Raw genomic sequence first — 27,162 nt, 5'->3', positions numbered from 1 at the left:
GTAAAAAAGTGACTCGCTTGGGCACACGAGCAAGAACATCAATTAAGATTTTAGTGACGTAATTCTTATTGACAAATGTTCTATACGAGCATATTGTAGCTTCTAACAAATTTGGTTAATTTCAACAAACTATAATATTTGGAGACTTTTTCAGACCTTTTGGATGGCTGCACAGAAACACAGCTTTGTAGAGCATTGCGTATTTGGCACTCACGGCACTTGGATTTTTCTTACAAAAGATCAACAATGAATTTTTCTTTAAAATGCATTGAAAACAAAAGTTTCTTGTACAGGCTCACAAAAAAATTGAAAGCAATACTTTTACCAGTTGTGAATAAGGCTGACCACGCTCTTATTTAACAGACATTATAGATTGTAAGAAAACGTATTAATTTTTTTGTTTATTTGTGCAGTTGGATCAGATGCAGTTGGCATTGCCTAGCAGAGATTATTACTTAAAGAAGATCAGTGAAATCCAACTGAAGGCTTACCATAATTATATGACGAATGTTGCTATTTTGTTGGGAGCAAATCCTCATTCAGCGCCTGAAGAGTTCGATCGAGTGATTGTTTTAGAAAAACAGCTTGCTAATGTACGTTTTCCTTTTATACATATTTTTTAAATTAGTTCAGAAGACAAGAATTATTAACAATAATGAAATTAATCAGAGAATAAGAAAGAGAGAGGAAAAGCGGAAAAAGTGCACAAGAAAAAGATAAAATTAAAAAAATTTTAGTATAAATTTAACATTTACTAGCCAACGTAATGTTTTGTTCTTCACTAGCCAACGTCACTCGCGTTTTACGCTTCTAGTAAAGGATACACCGTAATGAGTGGTTTTTAGCAATAATTTTACTTAAAAGGGAAGTGCGACAAGTGTAAAATAAAAAAAAATCTGAAACTTTGTATAAGTTTAGACCTAATCACGAAACAATTTTTTTTAGCTGTTGATATTTGGTTTGAATTTGGCGTGAAATAAACTTTAATTTAGATGCAAAAACAATTTAAATATTAAAAAAAAATAAGTGGTGAGAGTATGTTGAAAAATTTAACATTTTTTAAAAATCTGATCATGACACTATAAAGAGCTTTCAAAATCATAAAATTTTTGCTGGAAACATTTTTTTATATTTCTCATTGTTTCGGCGATTTTTGCTAAAAACATAAACACCGATTTTATTCAAGGGAATGCTGCACCCCTAAAACCGAATATTAGCAGCTAAAAAAGATTGTTTCGTGATTAGGTCCACCTGCTCTAAACTTAAGCAAAGTTTCAGATTTTTTTTTTATTTTACACTTGCCACTTCTTTTGTTAGTTTCAACCTTCTAGTACACGATTAAAAAGTGTAATAGCAATAACAATTGATAAAACTATATAATTTTGGCAAATATGTGAAGTTACGATAAATGTTGAGTAATTTTTGAAAAATCATAACTTTCTTAAAAACCATCATACAGAACTGATTCAAAAAAGAAATTAAAGCTAAAAGATCATATTTTTATGAAAAAATGTTTTATCGGTTTGGATCCATAATTTAATTTTAATTTTGCAACAAGAAAAATGCTTATTTCTATGATATAAAATTAGCGGATAATATGGGATTTTTAATAAATGTAACTTCTGTGAATTTAATGAATTGTGATATGAATTTAGTGTTAAAAAGTAAAAATTACATTTTTATATTTATATAATTTTTAAAACTATGAGGGTGTAACAAAACAAAGGGACCTGGAGTATACCATGAGTTAGAGGACACGAATCCAAGTTGAAAAGTCCTGAGTCCTTTTTTGATCTGAGCCTTTTGTTCCATGCTATATGATGTTAAAGTTAGCGAATGAGCGCCCGTCTATATAAAAAAAACAGTGACGGACAATAGACGGGCGGAGCGGAAGTGACAAACTCCTTCGCCAACTTTAACATCATATAGCATGGAACAAAAGGCTCAGATCAAAAAATGACTCAGGACTTTTCAACTTGGATTCGTGTCCTCTAACTCATGGTATACTCCAAGTCCTTTTGTTTTGTTATTGTATATACATCATTTCCGTTCCCTTGCATTTAAAAAAAATGTTTCAGACAAAAGTTGTAGGGTTTTGAAATGTCTATTTACTGATTTTATCAGTTTGACCTTAGATGGCGTCGCCAAGGTTAGATCGAAATTACATTAACTTTTTTAAATGGAACACCTTACCTTTTATTGCATATTCTTGTAGCTTATCTTGAGATCTTTCCGAAACCCTATAAACTAGTTTATTTTTGATAAAAATTTTCCGAGTTATGAGACTTGAAAGTACACTGTAGCTTTCAAGAAAAGTAGAAACCCCTACATAACATATGTAAAAATGAAAATATTAAAAAAACGGTAAAATACTAATTTTGATTTTTCAAAAAAGCTACCCTTTAACATGGATACCATCATCCCCAACCCCCAGGTACGGAGGGGTAAAAGGGAGATTAAAAATTTTAAATTGGACTAAGGATCGAGTGGGGGCTTATTGGAAAGGTCTTTTAATAACAAATACAATTCTAAAATTTTAAGTTGTTACAACATCTCCATTCAAAATGGCGACCGCTCAAATACCGAAATTTCATGCACTTAGCGTTATCCAGGATCAACTGCGTGGAAGTGGCATGAATTTGATCCCTTGGGTGAGTATGATTGTGCGTGTGATTTTGTGTGTGTGCATGTGGGTGGATGCGCGTGTGCGCGACCGTAGCGCGTCCCACCACTTTCTGCCAACTCGCCGCCGCGCTACCACGAGACACGTACGTGCGCGGCTTCACGTGTGCGGCAGCCGAGCGTTAGCGCTAAGGGACACTATTTTGGCCGGTGCGTGTACACTAGTGCTCGGAGTTAATTGCTTATTTGGAGCCAATTATAGAAGCGACGCCCACTGTCCCCCCACTACCGCTTGCCGCTCGACTGTCGAACCGGCGATCACGCGGCAGGCGCTTTACATCAGGAGCGTCCTGGGGGGAAAAATACGCATGTAGCGTACCATTCGAGAAATTTGTCGTGAAAACTTATTTTAATTCTAATTAGTGTACATTATTGTCATTTATATTTTTGCAAAAAATATATATGTAAAGAACAGAAAATTTTATTTATAAAAATTATGTAAAAAGGAAAATTTTTTACGACAAATTACTCAAATGGTACGCTACCATTGTATTTTTCACTCAGAAACGCTTTTGATGCAGAGCGCCAGCCGCATGATCGTCGGCTCGATCGTCAAGTGGCGAGCGCTACTGGGGGAACAGTGGGCGACTCTTCAGGAATCGGCTCGAAATGAGCAACTAACTCCGAGCACTGGTGTACACGTATGTGTACGTGCATACGTATGCTTTCATTAACTGTCACCTTTTAACTTTAGCTTAAGGCAAACAGAAATTAACCGTTACTGTCTAAATACATTTTACGATTAATAAATTAAAAGTTAAACGTTTTAAAATGGCTGGCGAATTGTCGGAACGTGAAAGAATTACTATCCTTATGATGCGTGGATGAGGTGATAACGAACGATTGTATTCTGCTGTCGTTATTTAATGACACGTATCCGAACTGATGAATTAATAAGTCCATTGTGTTAAAAACAATAGAACGTTTCAGAGAAACTGGTAACGTAAAATCGCTTTAAGTCAGGAAGATCATCGTCTGCAACTAACAAAGAAAAACAACTTGATGTTCTGCAGACATTTATTGAAAATCCCCATTCTAGTGTTTGAAAAGTCGCTCAAACTCACGATATTGCTCACATGTCAGTTTTGAACATTTTAAATAAAAATAATTTCCACCCATGTAAATTGCAATATGTTCAAAAATTGTAAAAGGACATGAGGAGCGTCGTGTTTATTTCTATGGAAGAATGATGGCACTAATAGATGACCGACCCATCTTCCCTTATCAAATTGTTTTTACAGACGAGGCAACTTTCACCTTAACGGAAGAAGTTAATAATCAAAATTTTTGTTTTTAGTCAGATGAGAATCCAAATTGGGTGCAGGAAACTCACACACAACATCCACAACAAATAAATGTATGGTGCAGAATAATTGATGGCTATTTAATGCCGTAAATTAAGGCCGTTTTTTTTTTTAAATTTGAACACTCAAAAATATGAGAGACTACTTGTAGATCAAATAATTCCATCCATACAAAATATTTTCCAAATAATTTTGAAGAAATATGGTTTCAGCATGATGGAACTTCTGCTCATTTTGATGTAGGTTCACGTCGTATTTTAAATGAGACTTGTCTGCTACGATGGATAGGAAGAAAGAACAGAAATGAAGGAGGAGAGGATTGGCCACCTCGGTCACCAGACCTAACTCTTCTTGATTATTATCTATAGGGATACTGAAGAGCAAGGTTTACAGGACAAACCCTGAAAGCATCCACGAATTGATACAGCAAATAAGAGATGAAATGGCTTTGATACCTTTTGATACAAATTGTAGAGCCATTTCTGCATTCTATCAGAAATTGGCATATTATCTGGAAGTAAATGGCAGCCACTTTCATCATTTATTTTAACACACTGAAACAAAGAACAAAAGGTTTTAAACTATTAAAGAGAGGAGATGGCAATTTTCAATCATCTGGTGCAACCTAATTTGATCACTGTATACACACACAAACACACACACACACATGCACACGCACGCACGCACGCACACATACACATACACACAGCAGAGAGGGTTTGGAGTCATAAAATACTGCGGAAGTGACGAACCGCGGGGTCCTCATCTCTGCTGTGACATACATGCTCGCGCACACGCGCATCCACCCACACGCACAAAATCACACGCACAATCATACTCGCCCAAGGGATCAGATTTATGCCACTTCCACGCAGTTGATCCTGGATAACGCTAAGTACATGAAATTTCGGTATTTGAGCGGCCACTCCTATTTTGAATGAGAATGTCGTAACGATTTGAAATTTTAGAATTGTATTTGTTATCATAAGATCTTTCAAATAAGCCCCCACTCGATCCTTAGTCCAATTTCAAATTTTTAATCTCCCTTTTACCCCTCCGTACCTGGGGGATGACGGTATTCATGTCAAAGGGTAGCTTTTTTGAAAAATCAAAAATACGTATTTTAACGTTTTTCTGATATTTTTATTTTTACATAAGTTATTTAGGGGTTTCCACATTTTTCTTGAAAGCTGCAGTATACTGTAACTTTCAAGTCTCATAACTCGAAACATTCTTAACAAAAATTAAGTTGTTTATAGTGTTTTGAAAAGTCTCAAGGTAAGCTACAAGAATATCTAATAAAAAGTAAGGTGTTCTATTAAAAAAAATTAATGTAATTTTGATTTAATCTTGGCGACGCCATCCAAGGTCAAACCGATAAAATCAATAAATAGATATTTTAAAACCCTATAACTTTTGTCTGAAACATTTTTCTGTAAAATGCAAGGGAACGGAAATATTTAGGGGTTTCCACACTTTTTAGACACCCTGTGTATGTGTGTGTGTGTGTGTGTGTGCGTGTGCGCGCGCGCGCGCGTGTGCGTGTGTGCGTGTGTGCTTGTGTGCTTGTATGCTTGTGTGCGTGTGTGCGTGTGTGCGTGTGTGCGTGTGTGCGTGTGTGCGTGCGTGCACGCGTGCACGCGTGCGCGCGTGTGTGTGTGTGTGTGTGTACACGAGGGTGAATCAAATATAAACGAGCTTTTTGCAAAAAAAATATATATTATTCAAAATTAATTCTAATTTACATTTTACTTATTTTTGTACATAATCCCCCATTTTATCTATACAATTTATCCAACGGTCTGGTAATTTTTTAATCCCGGTATTATAAAAAGTTTACGGACGTGTACCAATTGTACACAAACTGCTGCATCTCCTCGTTTGTTGTGAAGCGCTGTCCACGATGGGCTTCCTTGAGTGGCCCAAACATATGAGAATTACATGGTGACAGGTCTAAGCTGTAGAATGGACGTTTTAGGACAGCCCACTGCATATCGGCTAATTTTTGTCGTGTTACTACTGCGGTATGGAGTTTGGCGTTGTCATGGAGAAGCAACACACTTCTAATTGGAATACCGCGCCTTTTTGACCAACAAGCAGGCTTCCAAGGCTGATCTGAAGTTACTGAGAGATTTAAAGAACAGTTAACTGTCAATCGCCTTCGATAAGTTCTCGAACAGCCTCGGTATTCTGTGCTGTGATACTGGTGCTGGGATGGCACGGGTAGGCATTGTTTTCAACACGCTCCTGTCCTTTCTTAAATTCTTTACCTTTTACTCTCACCACTCCTTCACCCGAGCCCATGAAAGAGTTCTTTCCCAGAACTGTGGGAGTAAACGGCGTCGAATTTCAACAGCATTTACATGTTTGACAAGAAACTTAATAATAATACGTTGTGCAACTGCGGGGTGTACTTCTTTCTCGCTCATTGTGATTGTTACTGAGAGTAAAAAGCACGTGGGGCGGCAACGTTATTACTGCCTTTCACATGACCCCACTATATTGTACCAAACATTGCAAATACCTCACGCCGCCGACGGACGCACATTTAAAAAGGCTCGTTTATATTGAATCCACCCTCGTATAATGCAATATTTCTATAATAACATCAAAATTAAATACTTTTATTAACAAATAGTTAAAAGCTAGAAATATATTGATAAAATAAGATATTATAAGATATATAAAAATTACTTACTTCCAACCTTGACATCTTCATTGGCCAAGCTGGAACAAATTGTGCAGTTTGAATTTTTCATGCCAACTTAGCTAATAAAATAACAATTAAAAGCCATTAAAAAACATTACTGCGGCGCTGTGATACCCCTACCAACAAAATTTTCTTTGGCGAGATATAGACGCGTGTAGCACGTATTATACCGGCATATGCAATGCGAAAAATTTTGCTCGAACGCTCAGTGACCCCACGTTGACTAATAAGAGATAAATTCACACAGTGATTTACAATAATTTCGTATGATTTCAGGCTTCTTCACCAGAAGCAGACAGACAAGATACCTCGATGATGTATCGAAAATTAACTTTGCAAGATTTACAACGAGAAGTTCCGCAGCTACAATGGCTTGTTTATCTACGAGAATTTATTAATACGCCAATTGATGAAAAAGAACCAGTTGTTATATACGCAATGCCATACTTTGTGCAAATGGGCCACATTATCGCAAAAACAGATCAAAGGTGAAGAAATTTAAAATAATTCTTTTTTCTTTATTACAATATTCGAGGCACAATGGACTGTAATCTGCGTGCCACACGCGGATCTTTAGGAGAGGACCGCCCCCTCGGTTTCATTATTATTACAATATTCATAATATCATGAATTTAAGAGTTTCTTAAATATTTTTAAAAATGGTAATTTCTAAACATACAAGTAAATAAGACGGTCAAAGTTAACAAGCAAAAATATACAAAGGATGTAATTTAAATATAAATAATGCAATTATAAATTAATTAAAGCTACTTCTCAGGTTCAATTTTTCAAAGCATGTAAACAGTATGGTTTTTCCGACACACTTGTGTCGGAATGTTAAAAAACATTTGTGATTCGACGTTTTATTTTTCTTTGTCGATTCTCTTAAATATTGTTAAAAACGTCTCGTTAGCTTCAATAAAAATTGTTTGCCTAAAGAAGGCTAAGCAGAGCCGAAACGTACTTCTTTATTATAATTAAAATTTATCTTGTTTATTAAAATAATAGTAGTTATTTATATTTAAATTACATCCTTTGCTCGTTAATTTTGACCGTCTTATTTAACAATGCGAGCATTCATGTTTATGTTTGTTTGACAATTTCTAATTTTAATTTCTAGCATTTTCAAATGAAATTCTTGTGTCTTTGGATTTTATACTTTCTAACAGCTCAAACTTTTATATTTTAATCCATAAAAACTGTACTCATTAAAAAATTATATAATAAATTTTTAAATTCTTGCTAAAGATAAAATTTGATTAATCTTGGAATTATTAAATTTTATGAATACTTTTACTTTTAATAAAATTAACATTAACTTATGAGAAAGATTCAGCAAGTGTAAAATTAATGAAATTTCGAACTTTGAATATAAAGTATATGGTAATCATAAAATAATTTTTTATTTAGCTGTAACGAATCGCCTTCCGATCCCCTCCTCGGACCGCCGAACCGTCCGAACCGTCCGGCCGAACATCCGTCGGACGGCAATTAACGGCGCATAGCGCCTAATAAATACTCTAAGAACGGAGCAAATACACGATCGTTCCCGCGCTCGCATCTCCGCGCGCACGCGCTCTCGTTCCCGCGCCGTCCGCAACCACGCTTTGTGCGCGTGGCCCGAAACAGAAGACCCGAGATCGAGTGGCGGGGATGCTGCCGCCGGACCGCTCCGCCGTGACACGTCGCGCATCCCCACGCCTCTATCCTCAGGTATATAAGGCGATGCTCGCCAGAGGCGAGCACCTTGTCCGCTCCTGGCCGGCCTACCGACCAGAAGCTCCCCAGGTTGCGACCGAGATCGAGCGCCTCGGTCTCTGCTGAGACACTTGGCTCGCAGCCGACTCCGCTTCCAATTCCGCTTCCGCTTTCCGACCCGCTGCCTGGGCTCAAGTGAAACTTGGGCCCTGTCAAGCTACTTGACGACAGCGCAATCCTCTCCGCCGACCAAGCTCGACGCTGCCTCGCGTAAGGGGGTACGGTGCTCCGTGCCTCCACCAAGCGCACTTGGCGTGAGGTAGTGTCCTCCGGCGATCGCGACAGCGGTATTAACCGCCTCGCGACGGTCCGCGCGAAACACCGACACCGATCGCACGGATCCGTGTGTGTACGCGCCCCGTCTCACTGTACCACGCACCGCGCCGCGCACCGGTTTCACGGCCATCATAACAAGGCCGCCCGGCTTCCGCGAAAATATCGCGACAGCGTTCCACAAAACGCGTCTCGGGTAGCAGGTGCGTCTTGTAAATAAGTGTATATAGATTTCCGTGCTTCTGTCCGCGAAATATCGTCCGTCCGCGCGTTAGCTTAAGTTCTGCGATTTGTCACCGACCGATCGTATCATTGCACGTTGTGATAACCGCACCGCCGACCGTCTTATAAGAGATTTGTATATTTTTTACGCGGCGTAAGCTAGTCTCGCCGCATACACAATAAACGCTGTTATTCTGTTCACACCAACCAAAACGCCTTCTAATCTCTTCAGGCGACCTTTCGCGCCCGTCCCCGCACCGTCGACCGTCCGTGCGCGAAGTGCGGTCGTTTCATAGCTGTTAATAAACGATTTTAGATAAAAACATCCTATTAAAAAAAAAAATCGATTTTTATGTTTCTAATATTGTTTTCGACTTCAGTGGGTTTTAACCCAGTTTCGTCGCCATTTGTCGGAATCGTCCAATTAGAACGGACAATCGGCCGTTTTAATTAGACGATTCCGACAAATGGCGACAAACCTGGATTAAAACCTACTGCAGTTGAAAATGCTATAAGTAAATATCGCCAAAACAATGAGAAACACGAAATATATTTTTAATAGGAATTTTATGGTTTTAAAAGTATTTTATAACGGCATAATTGCATTTTTTAAACTTTCTTAATTTTTCCAAATTTACCACTTTCAATTTCTTTCTTTAATTTTTAAACTTTACAACTAACTCATACAGCACAGAAAATTGCAGCAACATTGCAGCAATGTTGCAATGTTGCAGATTGCAATGCTACATTACGGAGACATTGCAGAAACATAAATTAACAATATGCCTGCAACATCATATGGCATATGCCAGTAATATTCCGGAAACATTGCAATATCATAATTTTTTAATAAAGTAGTGGCAATAAAGAACCAAAGTAAAATATTCGCGTATAATAATATATTAATTTAACTCCTCCATAATTATTCATCCGCATTTAGCAGGTCGGGCGACGTTACTAAATTTTCCGCTGAATCTCTACATTCCCTATTAGTACAACTGTCCATACGTATATCGACTGTAAGTTGACTCATCCAAATCAGGCTTTCAAAGTTGACTGCAAATCGACTTTGCATAGACGTCTGCAGACATCCTTCAAATGTTGACTCTAAAACGTCTAGAAAAAGACATGCGGTCCCGTGGTGCTGTGTGCATCATAGTATTGTTAAGAAACATAAATATTGATATCAATAGACAAAATAGATCCATATACGAAGAAACCTCGATCTACAGCTCAATGAACAAACAATATTTTTTAATTGTTTTTTTAATAAAAATTTTTTCATATTTAATTTAATTATTGTATTATATTGATATGTATTTTTTAATTACATTCTTATTTAAACAAATAACAGAAAAATTATTCTAAATGCTATTCTGCATTTGCAAAATTAGTAAAAAAATTATAATTTTATATTTGTTTATATAAATACTGTGCTTTAATTATACATATTTCAGTTTTTTGATAACGTATATTGACCTGATTTACCAATTATATATACATATCAGCATAAAGTGTTTACAGGTCATTATGAGGGATCAATTTGCAGTGATCACAGAAGTCAAGCAACGTTCACCAGAAATGCAACTTCGATGGGTGACCGCTTGGAAATTTTCGAAAAAAATTTCTGAGATTTTTTTTGCAAAAAATGTTTTTTAAAATATTACACAAGAATTGTTTTGTTCATTGAAATTATGTGGTGTAACAATATTTATGTGAATATTTTGGAAAAATGGGATGTTTCAACGCAATATTTAAAAAAGCAGACATCTTAATGTTGCTGCAATCTTCCAGCAATGTTGCAGCAATGTTTTGCAATCAAAATGCAATATTACAATGTTTCAATGAAATCATTCTGCAATGTTCCTGCAATCTCTCTGTGCTGTATGGGAAGTTAGGATCAATCGGATTAATTGTGACGGAAAATGCAAAGTTGTAATTCAATAACACAAATTTTCTTAATTTTTATTATTTATATTTTATTTTTGTATGTATAAAGTAATAATTATTGTAAAGCATTTATTATGACGGCTAAAAAGTTTCCGACTTCAACAAGAAAAAAGCAGCACTCTTCAACAAAAGTTGAAGAATGTGTTTGTGTATTTTTTGAAAGGTACTAACCAAAATTTTAGCCATTTTGGACACGCAGTTGTTGTTTGACATCGTTTGAGTGAATCGATATGAGTATTTTTGTGAAAATGGAAAAAATCGAGTAACGAGTTGTCATTAAACGGGTTGAAGAGGTGGGAGCATAAACTTGAGCGATGTTTAATATTTAACACTAGCGGTAAAATCTCTACCTGCGGCAGAAGTCAACTTGACCGCTTATTAAAAATTAGCATTTAAATTATTATAATTTTAACAATAATTATCAGGTACAATTCGCGCAATAAATGCCTTCTAATACTGTTTTGGTATTGTGTGTTACTTTCTAGGTCGTTTCCACGTTCGTGGCTATAATCGGATGGACTGGATTAACCGTAAATCACACCCCGAGCGTACTCTTGCGGGGGTGGTGATAAACGCGGTAAGGGGAAATAGAGGATAAACTTGGCTTCACATATGCGTAAACATGCCAAATATTTCCGAGTCTAACCAAAGTTATCCTCTATTTGTCTTCTGGCCCATAAGCTAGCGTGTGTTTTTCCCCTTACATCGATTATCACATCTTCTTTTGTCTAAGATAGCAGTTTACGCTCGGTCTATAGTTTCCTAAGTCTATGCCGTAAATGCCCAAGTTCTCTACGATCATGAATGAGAAAACGACTGAGAAGATAAACGCGGTGACTCATCAGTGAATGTGGCGTCACCATATTGGAAGGCATTTATTGCGCAAATGTACATACCTAAGTACAGCGGACATTTAAAAATAATAAATTGCCTTTATTTAATTGTTTATGTAACTACTACTGAAACGGTCATTTTGACCGCGGCCACGGTCTAGTGTTAATGACAGCTTGATACTCGATTTTTTCCATTTTCACAAAGACACATCGACTTCCCCAACTTTTGTTGGCGAGTGCTGCCTTCTTCATGTTGAGGTCGGAAACTTTTCAGACAACCCCTCAGCAAACACAGAATATAGCTGCAACATTGCACTGAAGTAACACGTGAGGTAACAGATGTTATTTCACAATCATGTAAATGTAATTTAAAATGTTATTGGGGTACAATTGCAGGGTTAATTTGTATAATTATCTTGAACGCACTGTGCGAAGTTATCCATCGATATGATTCTCGCTCTTCGAACGAGCGAAAACGGCGTTAGAAAGTGTCGTGTAGCAACGAATGTAAACTACAAGAAGAAGAAGTGAGCGTCATTTTTATATAGACATTCTGTTTTGATCTATTCTGCGAGTCAGTCACAATAAATTTTAATTATATTTACGCTTGTATTTTTTTTTTCAAATATTCTACACAATATAACTATTTTATGCAACTGTTACATTTTTTGTTGTTTTCTTATCATATTGAAATAACAGCAACATAACAAAACTTATATAACAGATTTTATATTTTATTTATATTGTCGTTAAAAGGTTAAATAGTATTTTTATTACATCAGATATAATTATTATATTGAAATTATATTTAAATTTTGAATAACTTTCAGTAGCGCCATTTTGCGACACACGAATCATGTTTGACATTTGATTTATGCAATGTATGTCGATCCGAAATTTTGTGATACGTTTGGATTCCCCATTTGAATAGTGATTGAATATGACTGCTAAGGTAGGTTTAGTTTATCTAGAAGATCGAGAGACTAGGAAATATCAGAGAGAAAGATTGCTGGAAAACATTCGGTTATGGAATCAAATTAAATGCATTCAAAACTCTGCTCGTAAAGGTTATGGCCTTTATTTTGTAAACTTTGTTTATTGCGTGTTAACGCAGCTATGTATATATATATATATATATATATATATATATATATATATATATATATATCGCGAAGGTCGTGTATTTCGTATAGAATTAGTTTAAAAAAATGTGTCAACAATACTATTACTGTGCTTGCTGGGTCATGTATTAATAATGTTCGGCGCAATTTTATTTAAATAAAACGCGCCGTTTTTCACAGCGCATCTTGACGCTTAACGATGAATTATTCATACAAAAAATAATCTGAATAAATTACTATAATAATTGATCAATTCTGAGAACACTTAATAACCCTGATTAAAAAGACTGATAGAAAACGAAAGAAAGTATCAGAAACCTGATTCAAAGTAATAGAATTCTATCATTTTGAATCAGGTTTATGACACTTTCTATCGTTTTCTATCGGTTTTTTTTTTATAAGTGAATGGAATGCGCAAAGACAAAAAGGTGAAGGTTTATTTATAAGTCACGACGCATTTGAGCAAGTTGCCGTCTGACAATAAGATTAGCCATGAGTTTTTAAATTTGATTTAAGGGTGTTTTAAAATAATCGAGTTAGCAAAATATAATAAGTCACCGTTTAGTGTTTTAAATGTAACGACCCTGCTTTTTGAACACGGATGTAACTTGTCGGAATTCCAGTGCACGATCAAAGTCTGAGAAAATTAAACATGTATTTAAATAAGGAACACTAAACTCGTTTATTCAAGATTTAGTATATAGATTTTTACAAGTTTAATAGCAAGTATATGTATATTTACAAGTTTGGTAGCAAGTATACATTTACATGTAGAAAGAAGAAATTATATGAGGCTGTAAGGCGCGAAATCACCGTTGCCAGTTTGGCGTACTTTTAAAGGAGCTGCAATAATAAATCTCCAAACGCGACGCGTGTGTTCGTCGACTGCCACGCAAATCGCGGTAGACCTTGAACGCGGACGCGATTATTATTGCGTATCCGTTGATGACTAAGATGCACCGCTGCGCCAAGAACACTTGGCAGAGGCGATGACACTTTACCCCGAATAGGATAGATAAATATACCTCAGAACCAGAAACCTTTACAAGCGGGGGGGGGGGAGGATCAACCGTGACGCTCGCCGTAAGTGGTAGATGAGGGCGGTCGAGATGGAAGAGGGACAAAAGTGGGTTCGATTATACGTTCCATTTGGCTCACTGTGCATATGTGCGTGAGATCGGGGGAAGGGTGATGAGGCTGGTTCTTAGATACTGTATTTTTTAATGCATTGTAGCGGTGGGATAGGAGGCGACCTTGCGTTTCCGCTGCCGTGCGCGTGAGAGGTGGTACGGCGCAGCGCGATGCGTTATCTGCGGTTAATCGCATCGGCGCTCGCTGCACATTGGTAATTGCAAAATGCATCTTTTTTTCAATGTGTCATTTATTTATTACATTTTATCAAGATTGTTAGGCAAGTCGTGTGGTTTCGGGCACTGCCTTGATTTACGATGGTGCGCTTGTTATTTGCACTTGTCTAGCGTTTTTTGCGTTGCGTATCAATATTGTTGCTGCAATTATTTGCGTATGTTTTTTATGTTGTACGTTGCATATTAATAATGTTATTGTAAAAAAATTGCGACCACATCATTTTTTCATTAAATGCGTTAATGATTTACGACGGCGCGTCTATTATTTTGCATTTGTCTAACATTGTAGTCAAGCATATTGATAGTGATACTCTTTTCTGAGATAATTTCAATAAAAGTTGTAACGACTTGAACAAAAAATAAATTTCTAAATACCAAAAAAAAAATTCAATCAAAACTATTCTATTCCGATAACAACGTATACTCTGTGTTACATTACTACTGATTATAATGTGTCAAATAAAATCTTACAGCTTCTATACATTTAATCATTGTATCATTTATAATTAAAGAAACTGTACTTTTGTATATTGTTATGCAAGGAGCCACTTCCGTTACGTTGCTTTACATCATTTCGGAAACACAATCGCAAAATGCGCTATTTTCGCACACACACACACAAACTCCCTCGCTCACTCGCTCACTCACTCACTCACTCACTCACTCACTCACTCATTACATTTTAAAAAATAAAACTTTTAATATTTATTTCTATAGTGTTTTCTACTGCATAGCGGAATACCTAATGCTGCAAACGTACAAAAGTATTACTTTTTTTACACAACAGATCAGACTCTACATTAAAACAAAAGATTAATAAGAAAAATACTTCACTACCTTTTACGATACAACGTTGCGTACATCTATTGTCAAATAAGGATTCTTTTTCAATTTGTTGACAGCTATATTGAGAACTTTTTCGACTATATGCAGCTTCATATTTTCTGGCGAGAAAGCGAAAAATTGCAATTTGACTCGCGCCTTTTTCCACCAATGACATCCGTTCTTACTGGTGATATCTCGAACATCGTATACGTCTATGTATATTAATCGTTGATTCGTTTTCTTTAAGGAACGAGCGGTGTTACCGTGTAACAGCAGCCGTCTTCCAGTTTTGCGATATATTGCTTAATTCCCGAATTTTTTATAGCGAAGTTAATAGCGAATCAACACCTCCAGATGCCCTTTCGTTGCAAGCTGCTTCCGTCGCTGATACCGTTGCGTGACCGCTATCAACATTATCATCAATCTCATTGTCGTCACCTTTTAGCACTATTTTTTTATGTTTTTCCACGACATCCAGCATAGCAGCGGTCGATTTTCGCTATCACAGATTGTCAACAAAATGCTTTGTTGCAAATGTCATCGCGATCTTTCCAATATTTTGTAAACTCCTCTGTCCAAGCGTAAAACAAAGGTGATCCTACCCCAGATAACATTGGCTAAAGAGATATCGGTAGAACTCTAAAATAGTGTCCAACTTAAAGGCAAAATGCGAACATATTAATAAAAAAGTAGAGCAATTAATATATATTAAAAGTATATGTCAACTAAAAGTATACTTTTTTGCATTTTATGTAAAAAGTTGTTAGTAGACTACTAAATTATTTTAAAAGTAAATAGATTTCTGTTTCCTCAAGATAAAGAATTAGTCACTATAGTAGTCTACTACTAATCCATTACTTTTAAAGTATGGTTGGAGATTTTTCCGTTATATTTTAGAATGATACTGTTTGAAAAATATATCTTTCTTTTTATTAGATATGATAACTCCATTTATTTTCTGATATATGATGTAATTAGTAGATGATCATTTAGCAGCATTCATAATTTTGAAAAATGTACAACTACTGTAGTTTTTAACTGTGACTATATTTTTGTGCTATTTTTGGAGACTTTTCGATTATACTTTAGAATGATACTGTTGGACGAATGTAGCATGCTTATTTCTCACTAAAATGTGTATATAATTTTTCTAAGTATAGTTGATAATCATGTAGCAATTTTCATAATGTATCAAATTGACGATTACAATAACTTTCTACTATCGCTTTACTTTCTTGTTAGTAATTAGTTATTTCTCACTTATATCTTAGGATAATACCGGTAGACATATATAGCATCCTTTTTGTTCGCTGGTATATGATATAGATGCCTCCAATACTGCATATTGTGTTCCTTTGTTACATATGTCCGCCGACCTATGGCCGAAATTAACCGAAAATAAGCACGATGGAGAGAAAACGTAACCTTCCACGTAGCTCGCGTAACAGTTTTAATAAGTTATCTATCAGACAAAAAAGGTTGCATCATCGAACAATATTCAAGGCAACTATAAATGCATTTAATGCTTCGATTGCCAATATAATACCACAAGCTGAACCCAGTAATAATCTTGAAGAAAATCAAAGTGAACGCGTTCTGTGCTGTAGTGGAAATGCTTTTAATATGAATAATAGTGATCATAATAACATACCATTAAGTGCTAATGACAGCACCAGCGATTTGAACACAACAAGTGATGAGAGTGACACTGATATTATTTCGAACAATATTAATAATAAGAAGACCGATTTTAAATCAACATTAGCACAAGCATGTTGTGAAAGCAACATGACTCATGTGCAGATAAATTCTATTCTGAAAGTATTGCGAGAACATGAGTGCTTTAAAAACTTTCCTAAAGATGCTAGGACATTATTGCATACACCGAAAGACTGTAACAAGAAAATTAGAGACGTTTTCCCCGGTCAATATCTTCATGTGGGCATTTGCGAAAACATCTTGAAAAAATTATCATTCTGTGATGAAGTGCCTTTGGAAATTTTGATTGACATTAGTACTGATGGAGCAAATGTTTATGAAAGTGTTAATTTTGATATTTGGCCAATTCAATTTCGAATTATTAATATCAAAGACAAAAGTCCAATGATCGCGGGGATCTATGCAGGATCTAGAAAACCTACCGATATGATAGATTTGTTCAAAGATTTCAATTTAGAACTATTACAATTACTCGAAAAAGGTATTTTGTTCAACGACAAAATTGTAAGAATAAAATTAAATTGTTTTATTGCTGATACACCCGCTAGGCACGCATGCTTAAATATTAAGGGACACGCCGGATTTAATAGTTGCAACAAATGTAAAATTCCAGGCGAAAGACATAAAACAGACAGGACTACTATTTTTAAAGGTATAAATTATCCTTTACGAACTGATGAAGAATATCGTCAGAAAGAAAAAATGGACGTGAAACATCATCATGGTTACTCTGTTCTGCATTCATTGCCGTTAGATTTAGTACGCCAAACTCCGCTAGATTATATGCATTTAGTATGCTTAGGAGTAGTCAAACAAATAATCGTAAAAGCATGGTTGGAAGGATTTTATCGACCAGCGAAAATAAAAGATGTTGTAAAAGATCGTATTTCAAATCGCCTTTTGACATTAATTACTTACTGTCCATGTGAATTTTCTCGAAAACCGAGAAGTCTAGATTATTGCCGACGCTATAAAGCAACTGAGTTTCGACAATTGTTATTATTTACGGGACCAAGTATTTTGCTTGATTTGTTCGGTGACGATTTACGAATACAGCATTTTTTAAAGTTACATTATGCGATTCGTATTCTTGTATCATCGAATGAAAGAACCTACAATGATATTGAGAAAGCAAGAATGATTTTACATTCATTTGTAACTGATAGTATTTCTGTATACGGTAGAAACTTTTTATCGTATAATGTCCACAATCTAATTCATTTGCCGGATGATGTTCATAACTTTGGATCATTGGATCATTTTTCTTGTTTCCCGTTTGAGAATAATATGATATTTTTTAAAAAAGCTGTTCGTAAACCCTCTGTACAATTACAACAGATTTATAATCGTTATATCGAGAAAAAAGAATACAATTTTAAGAATTTTTCGCAAAATTCCGCTATCGCGACTCGTGCATATCGTCCGAAATTATATAATAGTTTCCTTGTGTACCAACAACATTAAGCAATTTTCATGTATAAAAATAAATGGAGTTACTTACAAATTAGACAAAAGCAATAATTGTTGCATTTTACGAGATAATACTGTTTGCATTATAGTAAATATATTGCAACACAGTGATAGTAACGAGTATCGTCTAATTGTCAATAAATTTCAACTCATTAATGCGCTTTACAATATTAATAATCTAGACTCACGAGAAGTAGGAATTTTTAAATGTTCAGAATTATCTAAAGATTTACATGAAATTTCATTTAGAGATGTTAAATCAAAGGGATATAAAATGCCTTATTGGCAAAATGCGGAACTTTATTTTGAAAAAAACATTTACATTGTTGCTGAAATTTATAATGATGAATGGTTGTTACATTAATTTTTATGCATTTTATATGATTTTAATATTATGACAAATATATAATTATGGCTGCAATCCATTTAATGCTGCAAATGTTTCATTGACTAATCAGAAGAAAGAATTTGACAAATTGACGAATCAATGAATGCTTCAAACCATTTACAGCATGAAGTGGATCGCATAAATTTAATGATTTTAATAATGCTCTTACTAAAATATTAATTCATATTTTGTAATATTTCATATTAATTACTTATATTTAGTATTAAAAATAATGTAGTTGAGAATTAAGTTCAAAAACATTTGAATTTTAAAAAAGATGCGTAACAGAAAATTGTACGCTTATGATTGAACAATTGAACATAGTGTTGCGTGCGAGGAGTCGGCTGTCTTCTTTTGCTTTCTTCCTAACCATGCTCCGCATCAGCGGCAGCCATAAGCCATAAAGCTTCTGTTGTGTTCTATTGTGTCTCGCGTGTGGTGTTTAGAATATCCTTGAAATTGTTAATTTTAGACTGTGAAACACATTATTGTAAAAGTGTTTCATTATGGAGATGCATAATGATTCACACGAGAGTGCCGAGAATATTAAAAATTCTAACCAAGAAGAAAGTAACTTCAAAACCCTACAACGCCGTATGTATAAGTTCTTCCATGAGAGAAAAATTTGAAGACATTCAGATTTAGTTTTAACGTTTATTCCTTGTATCTATTAGTATGTTATATATCAAAAGACAATGATGAGTACAATTTTTCTTGCACACTTGGACTCGAGCAAATTGAGAAATCGCTTAATACGACTTCGTCGCACGAAAAATCTTACACAGATTTAACGTCTACATTACTCTGTGGAAATCCGTCTCTTGTTAATGACAAAACAATTAATCTGTATCATCCATACAAAAAAACAGGTACAATACCTACTATATACTATATATTTCTTGTGAAGAAATTTTTGTAGATTTTTTGCATGTTACATTATAATTCTAATTTCTTTTGAAGATTTCCAAAGCACTTCAAGGTTACAAAATAGAAATGATACTTTAATTTCATCAACACTCGAAGCAATAATGCATAAATTAGAGTAAGTAAGCTATGTAATTGATAATCGAAAATATGTGAAACAACATATGTACGTATTTACGGCATAAGGAAACATATTTTCTTTTATCTTAAAAAAATGTTATAATATACATTTGTTTAATTTATTTTTTTATTTATGTAATTTCATCTTCAGAATTGGATCTATAAAATCTGTTACGCGTTTCTATTAATTTTATACAAAATATTTTTTACTCTTAATGTTATAAATAAAAAAATAGTTGATTTTTTAAAAATTTATAATGTAGTATGTGCTGTTTTTCTATTATACATATAGGTAGAGATTATAATTTCTCATAATTGTATTGTATAATATTACACCGGCACACAAAAAAAAAAGTGGTCTGTACTTTTGACCAAACCCACCTATCTATATGTATTTTGGCCCGCTGAAACCGAATCTGGAGGTCGTTTAGCCCGTCTACCTCTTGGTTTTGAGTAAATCGCAAAAAATAGCGAAAAATCGCATTAGTAAGTGCGACAAAAGTAGGAAAAAATTTTCTGACCTTAATGAGGTATATTTATTATGTATTTTGATGCCCTGAACCCGTTTTTCAACTTTGTTGAGCTCTGTTACCCACAGGTTTTAGCGAAAATCGCAAAAAATCGCGTTAACGAGCGTAAAAATCGTTGTTTTCTTATGCTTTTTTTCTCTTGTAACGAACTCTTTTATCTTCGAACGATCTATGTAGCGGGTTTCTTTTCCTCTTCACTCCGGTCTGAATCGTTTCCCCTTTTAACGTCCAACAGAAATCTGCCATCATATTAATATCCCACCTTCCTTGGTACCGCTGCTCCATTTCACTTATGTCTTGATGGAATCGTTCTCCTTGTTCTTCGCTGTAGTCTCCGAGATTTTTAGGAAAGTAGTCAAGATGCGAGTGTAGGAAGTGCACTTTTAGACTCATCAAGCAACCTAACTTTTTGAAATTCTTCAACAAATCTTCAACCAAATTTCGGTAATCGGCACTTTTTTGATTTCCCAAAAAATTCTGAGAGACACTTTTGAAACTTAGCCATGCTGCTTTCTCCTTGTCATTCATTTGCTTAATAAAGTTTTCATCTTGAAAAAGCGTACGAATTTGGGGACCATCGAAAATACCTTCTTTCAATTTTGCATCACTTATAGCGGGAAACTTCAGTCCTAAATACCCAAAACAGTTACCATTTTTATCTAGAGCTTTGACATATTGTTTGATCAGTTCGAGTTTGATATGAAGAGGCGGTAGCAAAATTTTGGAGGGATCAATCAATGGTTCGCGTTTGATGTTCTTTGATCCTGGATGAAACTCGGTTTTTTTTGGCCAATCTTTCTTAACATAGTGATTAATCCTATCTCTACTATCCCACAAACATAAAAAGCAGGGGTTTTTCGTGAAACCCGATTGTTGACCTAGAATCAGGGTTGCAATTTTTAGATCACTGCAAATCTTCCATTGATGTGCCGAGTATTTTATTTTCTTCAGTACTATTTGTAAATTCTCGTAGCTCTCTTTGAGTTTTGTTGAGTGTGCTATTGGTATAGGTGCATATGTATTTCCGTTGCAAAACAGCTTTGAGGCTTCGTTTTGATGAATCTATGAAAAGCCTCCACTCTTCATCCTTATAAATATTAGGTTTTAATTCATCAACCAACCCTTTAACATTTGAACAGTAAACTAACGAATTCTCCTCATCTTTGGTAAAAAATTTCCGAAACTCTTTTTCTCTATCACGATAAACATATGCCTTCGTTCCTTTTGCCAACAAATTTTTATTCTTCAATGCTGCTGCTAAATATTCAGCTCCATCCTTGGGTAGTCCCAAATTTCGTATAAGATCATTCAACTCTTCTTGGTTAAATGTATGAGGAGTATTTCTCTCACCTGCTGGTAGATACTCCTCGTCCTTGTCATCACTTACGTCTTCTTCGGAAAATTCATCCACTACCATTTCTTCCGCTTCGCTAGGATCCACATTCATAGGTTCAACTCTTTCGTCCATTGTTTCTTCCACAACTTCTAATACTATTTCTGGTCTTACGACTGAAGAAACGTTTGCATAGGAAATGTTATCTTTTGTATTCGATCTAAAACCTTTGATGTCTGTCATACAAAAATAGCAGTCTTCTGGACACGAAGGTGCAGACCATATCATTGGCTTCGTAAATCTCAGCTCTTCAGTGTTTTTAGTCTTATTCCATCGCATTAGCATCGTATAACACGAACCACAAATTGTACGTGGCGTCCAGTTATCATTTTGGTCAGTAATTTCTAAACCAAAACACTGAGTGTAAAGAGATTTCACTTTAGGATATAAAGGTCTTCGGTTTTTACACGTTTCAAATTCACCACAAATATAACAAAATGAATCGTGACTTTTATCACATAAATGTGAGTTACTTCTTGTAGCATTATACTCTATAGAGGCCAAGTCACCCACCAATGTAGAGCTGCGGTCACTTGATGACGACGCCTGCGGGCCCGCTTGCTCACCCTGACCAGCCGCCAATACTGGGCTTCCGACACCCTGCATCGTAAAACACTGATTTGCGCCTGACATGACGGCAAAAATGCCGTTAACCCAGGGACTTGGCCAGACGGATCTGTTGCCCACCATCACCACGAGGAGGTGCCCTGGTTACAGGCACAAATCAGTGCTTTACGATGATAAAGCTCAATAAACTTCAAATTTGGGTGAAGCACATCAAACTACATAAGAAATTTACTTGTTGAAAGTCAAAGTGTACTGCTACAAGAAGACTGCTACAGACCGGAGTGAAGAGGAAAAGAAACCCGCTACATAGATCGTTCGAAGATAAAAGAATTCGTTACAAGAGAAAAAAAGCATAAGAAAACAACGATTTTTACGTTCGTTAACGCGGTTTTTTGCGATTTTCGCTAAAACCTGTGGGTAACAGAGCTCAACAAAGTTGAAAAACGGGTTCAGGGCATCAAAATACATAATAAATATACCTCATTAAGGTCAGAAAATTTTTTCCTACTTTTGTCGCACTTACTAATGCGATTTTTCGCTATTTTTTGCGATTTACTCAAAACCAAGAGGTAGACGGGCTAAACGACCTCCAGATTCGGTTTCAGCGGGCCAAAATACATATAGATAGGTGGGTTTGGTCAAAAGTACAGACCACTTTTTTTTTTGTGTGCCGGTGTTATTATTCCATTTCATCATTATTGTTTCAGAAATATCAATGTCACTTTTAGTTAATCAATTTATAAATATATTTAATAACCGACTTTTTTATATAATTTATTAATATTTTTACTTTTTAGAGATATGAGCAAAGAAATGCACTTTATACAAGAACAAGTTAACAAATTAGTTAATTCCCAGAGCCTGATGAATGATACTCATTCAATAATACAAAATTTAAATTTGCCGATATCCATGAGAGAAGACTACCAGGAATTTAATTCTAATGGCACAAAATTAAAAACCCTAGTATGTATTATGTGAAAAATAAATTAATTTTTTATTCTCATATAACAAGTTATTGCAACTTTCTGTTCTTATAGCAAGCATATCTATTTACATTAGGTGGTTTGGATTTGCGAGGAGCGTTAAATGATTTTTTAAAAGTCACCATGACTGATAAGTTTGTGGCAGAAAATATAACATGGAAAGAAGGAAAAAAGAAAGATGGACAAAATAAATTATCTTTTCGAGAAAGTGCAATAAGCCAGACTTTCTTCGGTAATTGTTCCTATTATTTTACAGTAATTAATAGTAATGCTTTTGATATTACGTCTATAAATAATGTTGACCATCCATTATAATGTTTATTATAAATATTTATATTAAGATATTGAATATGGGCCTGTAGTTAAATAGTTAAATTATTGATAGTTTTCATTAAAACTTATTTTATGCTCAATATATTCATATTTTATTTAGAAATAATGAAAAAGTAATCCTTTTTTTAATTTATGGCAATCAATGTAACATTAACTTGTGTAAAAATATCAAAAACATGTTTGTTCAATTTGTTTAAATGCAATTGTAGTATGTAACAGTTTAATACCACTTATATCATCAATCATTTATTTTTTTAGGTGCTGCTCGTAGACTTGTTAGATTAGGAGAGATTTCTTTCAAAGAATATTGTACAGAGATAAAATGTGCTATTAAAAATGCTACTCAAAGAGTATATATGTCAAAAACCGTTAGGCCCAAGCAAAAAAATGTTGACCAGGTTGAAAAAGAATCTCGTCTGATGCAAATGTATGAAGCAGCTTAACGATTCTATTTTTTTTTAAATATGTTAATTTTTTATTTAAGAGATGATCAACAACATCGTTTTTTTATTTTGCACAAGAAATGCATTATATAAGTGCTCATATAATGCTTGCTCATATAATTTTTATGACGTGAATTTAAATTACTTTTGATTAAACACAAAATGTAACTTCATTAATAGTTTGAATATTATTATATGTTAGTATATTTATAATAATATGAAATAAATATTTTAATATATTCTTAATACGTTATTTTTATACAATATATAAAATATAACTCCTTTTATCATATATTACATAAAGCATTGTGCTATTACTTTGTTCTTGTGAATTTATTATATTATTATATGGATTAATATTACAATATTGTTTTGTAATTAAATTTGTAATCTTTTACATACTGTTACTCATGAACGAGTTTATGAAAAAAAAGGAGATTAAAGCTCATAAAATTTTGAGTTTTGCATAATTTCTAATAATTAAACATGGTAAAATTGTTAATTAATTGTTAATATAATTATTCTGGTTTATAGAAAAATTTAATATCTTTATTTTTAATTCCTATCCTTTTCTTCCATAATCTGTAGTAGCAAAATAATAGAACTTAATTGGCGGTTTGATGACAGTATCTCATAACTAACAATTTATTGAAATATAGATTTTTACTTTTTATATCAATTAGAAAAAAATAGAAATGCCTCAAGAATATTGATAAAAAATAATTTATCAAAATTTTAATTATGTATTAAGAGAGTATGCGTCAACTAAAAGTATACTTTCTTGCATTTTATGTAAAAAGTTGTTATAGACTACTAAATTATTTTAGAAGGAAATAGACTTCAGTTTCCTTAGGATAAAAAATTAGTCATTCTAGTAGTCTACTAACTAATACATTACTTTTAAACTACAGTTGGAGACTTTTCGATTATACTTTAGAATGATACTGTTGGACGAATGTAGCACGCTTATTTCTCACTCGCATGCTTAAGGCGTTACATTACGCCGAGATGGCAGGCATCCTAACCTAAATAGTCGCCAACTTTAACGCTTGATATCTCGGTTCGCGAGGCAGAGCGACACTTTTTTCTGCTAGATTCGTTTATTTTGTGCGAAAACGCACCGAATGAGCCTCGTAAAAATCGGAAATAGTGGGAGTTTTCTGAATCATTACCTAATTTATATTAAAAATATCTAATAATAAGGCTAAATAATTAAAGGGCTAGTGAGAGTGTTCGCGCGGTATTCAAGACGTAGGTTCTTTCCTGTTCAAATCAAATTTATTTCAAATATAACTTTTTATATAACAATATCACAAGCGTACGATTAGCTCAGTGTTAGCGTATTAGGTTATTGTTCCGAAGATCTTAGGTTCGAATCCCGCCGCACCGATGCGTTTATAAAAATTGTAAAATAATGCGTAATTGTAATTAGATAAAATAAAAGAATGTTGTATGCGAAAGAGTAAATACGGATATATAAGCTATAAAAATAAGCTCTGTTTAAAAAAAATTTTTTTTATATTGCACATCTGCTAAAATTTATTTTTAGAATGTAGTTAACTCATCTATTGTTGGAGGTAAAAAGTGAATTTTAGTTATTCGACATTAGGAACCTATTGCAGAGGATGGAAAATGAATTACAATTATTCACTAGTAGTGAGTTAATGTAGGATGCTTGAATGATATTACCGTTAAATCATCGATTTTAAAAACACTAACAGCATGTTATTATCAAGATAAGATAGAGCAATTTAAGTATTCTCGATCACCATGTCTACTTGTAACCTACAATTACCTAATAGTAGTTAATTATTGTTGGAGGTAAAAAGTGAATTTTAGTTATTTGACATTAGGAATCTATTGCAGAAGATAAAAAATGATCTACAATTATTCAATAGTAGTGAGTTAATGTATAAGACTAAAAGCGAAATACAGATTTTCGATAATAGGGACATATTGTACAAGACTACAAGTTTTATTTTTAAAGATGCCTAATATTTCATTACCATATCCATCTATTTGTGTACATTTTCGACGTCAACAAGGACACTTCTAGATTCTCTAAAGTAGAATACTTTTATACTACTATTAGGTTGCTTGAATGTTATCTGGGTACTATATGTTCATCAAAAACTGTGGAGAATTTATGGTCTACGATAAAATTATTTAATTCGAAAATGATGAAATGTGAACCTAGCACACCTGCCTACTGTACATGAGCAATAAGTTTCAATAATAACTTCTTCATTTTTTTTATATTTGCGCATACAAAGCGTATTCTCAATCTTGCTGTTTATAGACAAAAAGGATACAACAAATCCTAACATACGTCTCAAATTTTGACTCACGGACATTCTTGAATTTCACGTATCCTACAGTATCACCAGCATTGAGAACGTAGGCGCGTTGTCGCCATCACTCTAAAATTGTTCCAATTGCGACGATGTTGCGAACTCATTGTTCAATATTCGTTGAACATCACTTTCCAATTGTCATTTTTTTTACAGAAACCGTTATAAACTCTAACGCTTCACAAGACTGTGCGCGAATAAAAGATTTTTCTGTTAAACAGCAGCACTTTATATAAGTTACCCAGACAGAAAAATCGTAATGTGATAATGATTTCAACATTAGCAGAAAACCGCAGCACATCGGTGTGCAAAAGCACACAGACAACGTAATTAATAAAACCTTATCTTCAAAACCATATAAGGAAAGAATATCACATGCAAACGATAATATTTACTATGCAACGCACGACGTCAGACAAATGCAAATAACGGGAGCGCTATTGTAAATCGAGGCAGCGCCCAAAACCACACGATTTGTCTAGCTCAATAAATTACATAAAAAAGTAATACATTAAAAAGGATGTAAGGTACATTACCAATATTAGTATGCACCGCGCATCGATCCGATTAATCGTAGATAACACGTCAACATACATCGTACCATCTCCTGCAAAAATATACATTTTTTCTCTTTTTAGAACTCCCCCCCTCCCCTTATCGCAAAAGATGTGCATTACTATTATTAATATGCATCACGCGTTGATAAAAGTAACCACAGATGCATCGTATTGCCTCCTAAAAGAGTATACTACTCTCCTATATTTATTCTGAGAATAAGTTAGAATTTCTCTATAAAAAACAACGACACATTTAAAAAAAAGATGCACATTGCAAATATCAATGTGCAGCGAGCGCCGATGCGATTAACCGCAAGTAACGCGTCGCGCTGCGCC

General features: G+C 34.4%; 2 protein-coding genes across 10 annotated transcripts in view; both read left to right on the top strand.

Annotated features, from left to right (window-relative positions):
- Positions 1 to 27,162, top strand: part of LOC105200443 (neprilysin-1) — a 524,884-nt gene that overhangs the window by 260,078 nt on the left and 237,644 nt on the right. For all 8 annotated transcript variants that reach the window (XR_005575917.1, XM_039455238.1, XM_039455241.1 and 5 more), the window contains 2 exons: positions 414 to 593; positions 6,973 to 7,184. Coding sequence is in view for 7 of the 8 variants with exons in the window: in XM_039455238.1 (XP_039311172.1) it covers positions 414 to 593; positions 6,973 to 7,184 (392 nt within the window). In the remaining variant the exon portion in view is untranslated. The remainder of the gene's footprint in view (positions 1 to 413; positions 594 to 6,972; positions 7,185 to 27,162) is intronic.
- Positions 19,368 to 25,408, top strand: LOC113004353. Of its 2 annotated transcripts, XM_039455243.1 has the most exons (5): positions 19,368 to 19,491; positions 19,583 to 19,664; positions 22,954 to 23,122; positions 23,197 to 23,374; positions 23,734 to 25,408. In XM_039455243.1, exons 2-5 carry the CDS (start codon positions 19,651 to 19,653, stop codon positions 23,916 to 23,918), a joined length of 546 nt encoding a protein of 181 aa, XP_039311177.1. In that variant the 5' UTR covers positions 19,368 to 19,491; positions 19,583 to 19,650; the 3' UTR covers positions 23,919 to 25,408. The 2 variants fall into 2 exon arrangements, 1 of the variants encoding a protein (XP_039311177.1); XR_005575918.1 differs by lacking the exons at positions 19,368 to 19,491; positions 19,583 to 19,664 and having other exon boundaries at positions 22,029 to 23,122; positions 23,219 to 23,872.

Source organism: Solenopsis invicta, chromosome 11 (genome assembly GCF_016802725.1).
Source record: "Solenopsis invicta isolate M01_SB chromosome 11, UNIL_Sinv_3.0, whole genome shotgun sequence".
Classification (NCBI taxonomy): domain Eukaryota; kingdom Metazoa; phylum Arthropoda; class Insecta; order Hymenoptera; family Formicidae; genus Solenopsis; species Solenopsis invicta.
This window is presented reverse-complemented; position numbering and strand designations above follow the sequence as displayed.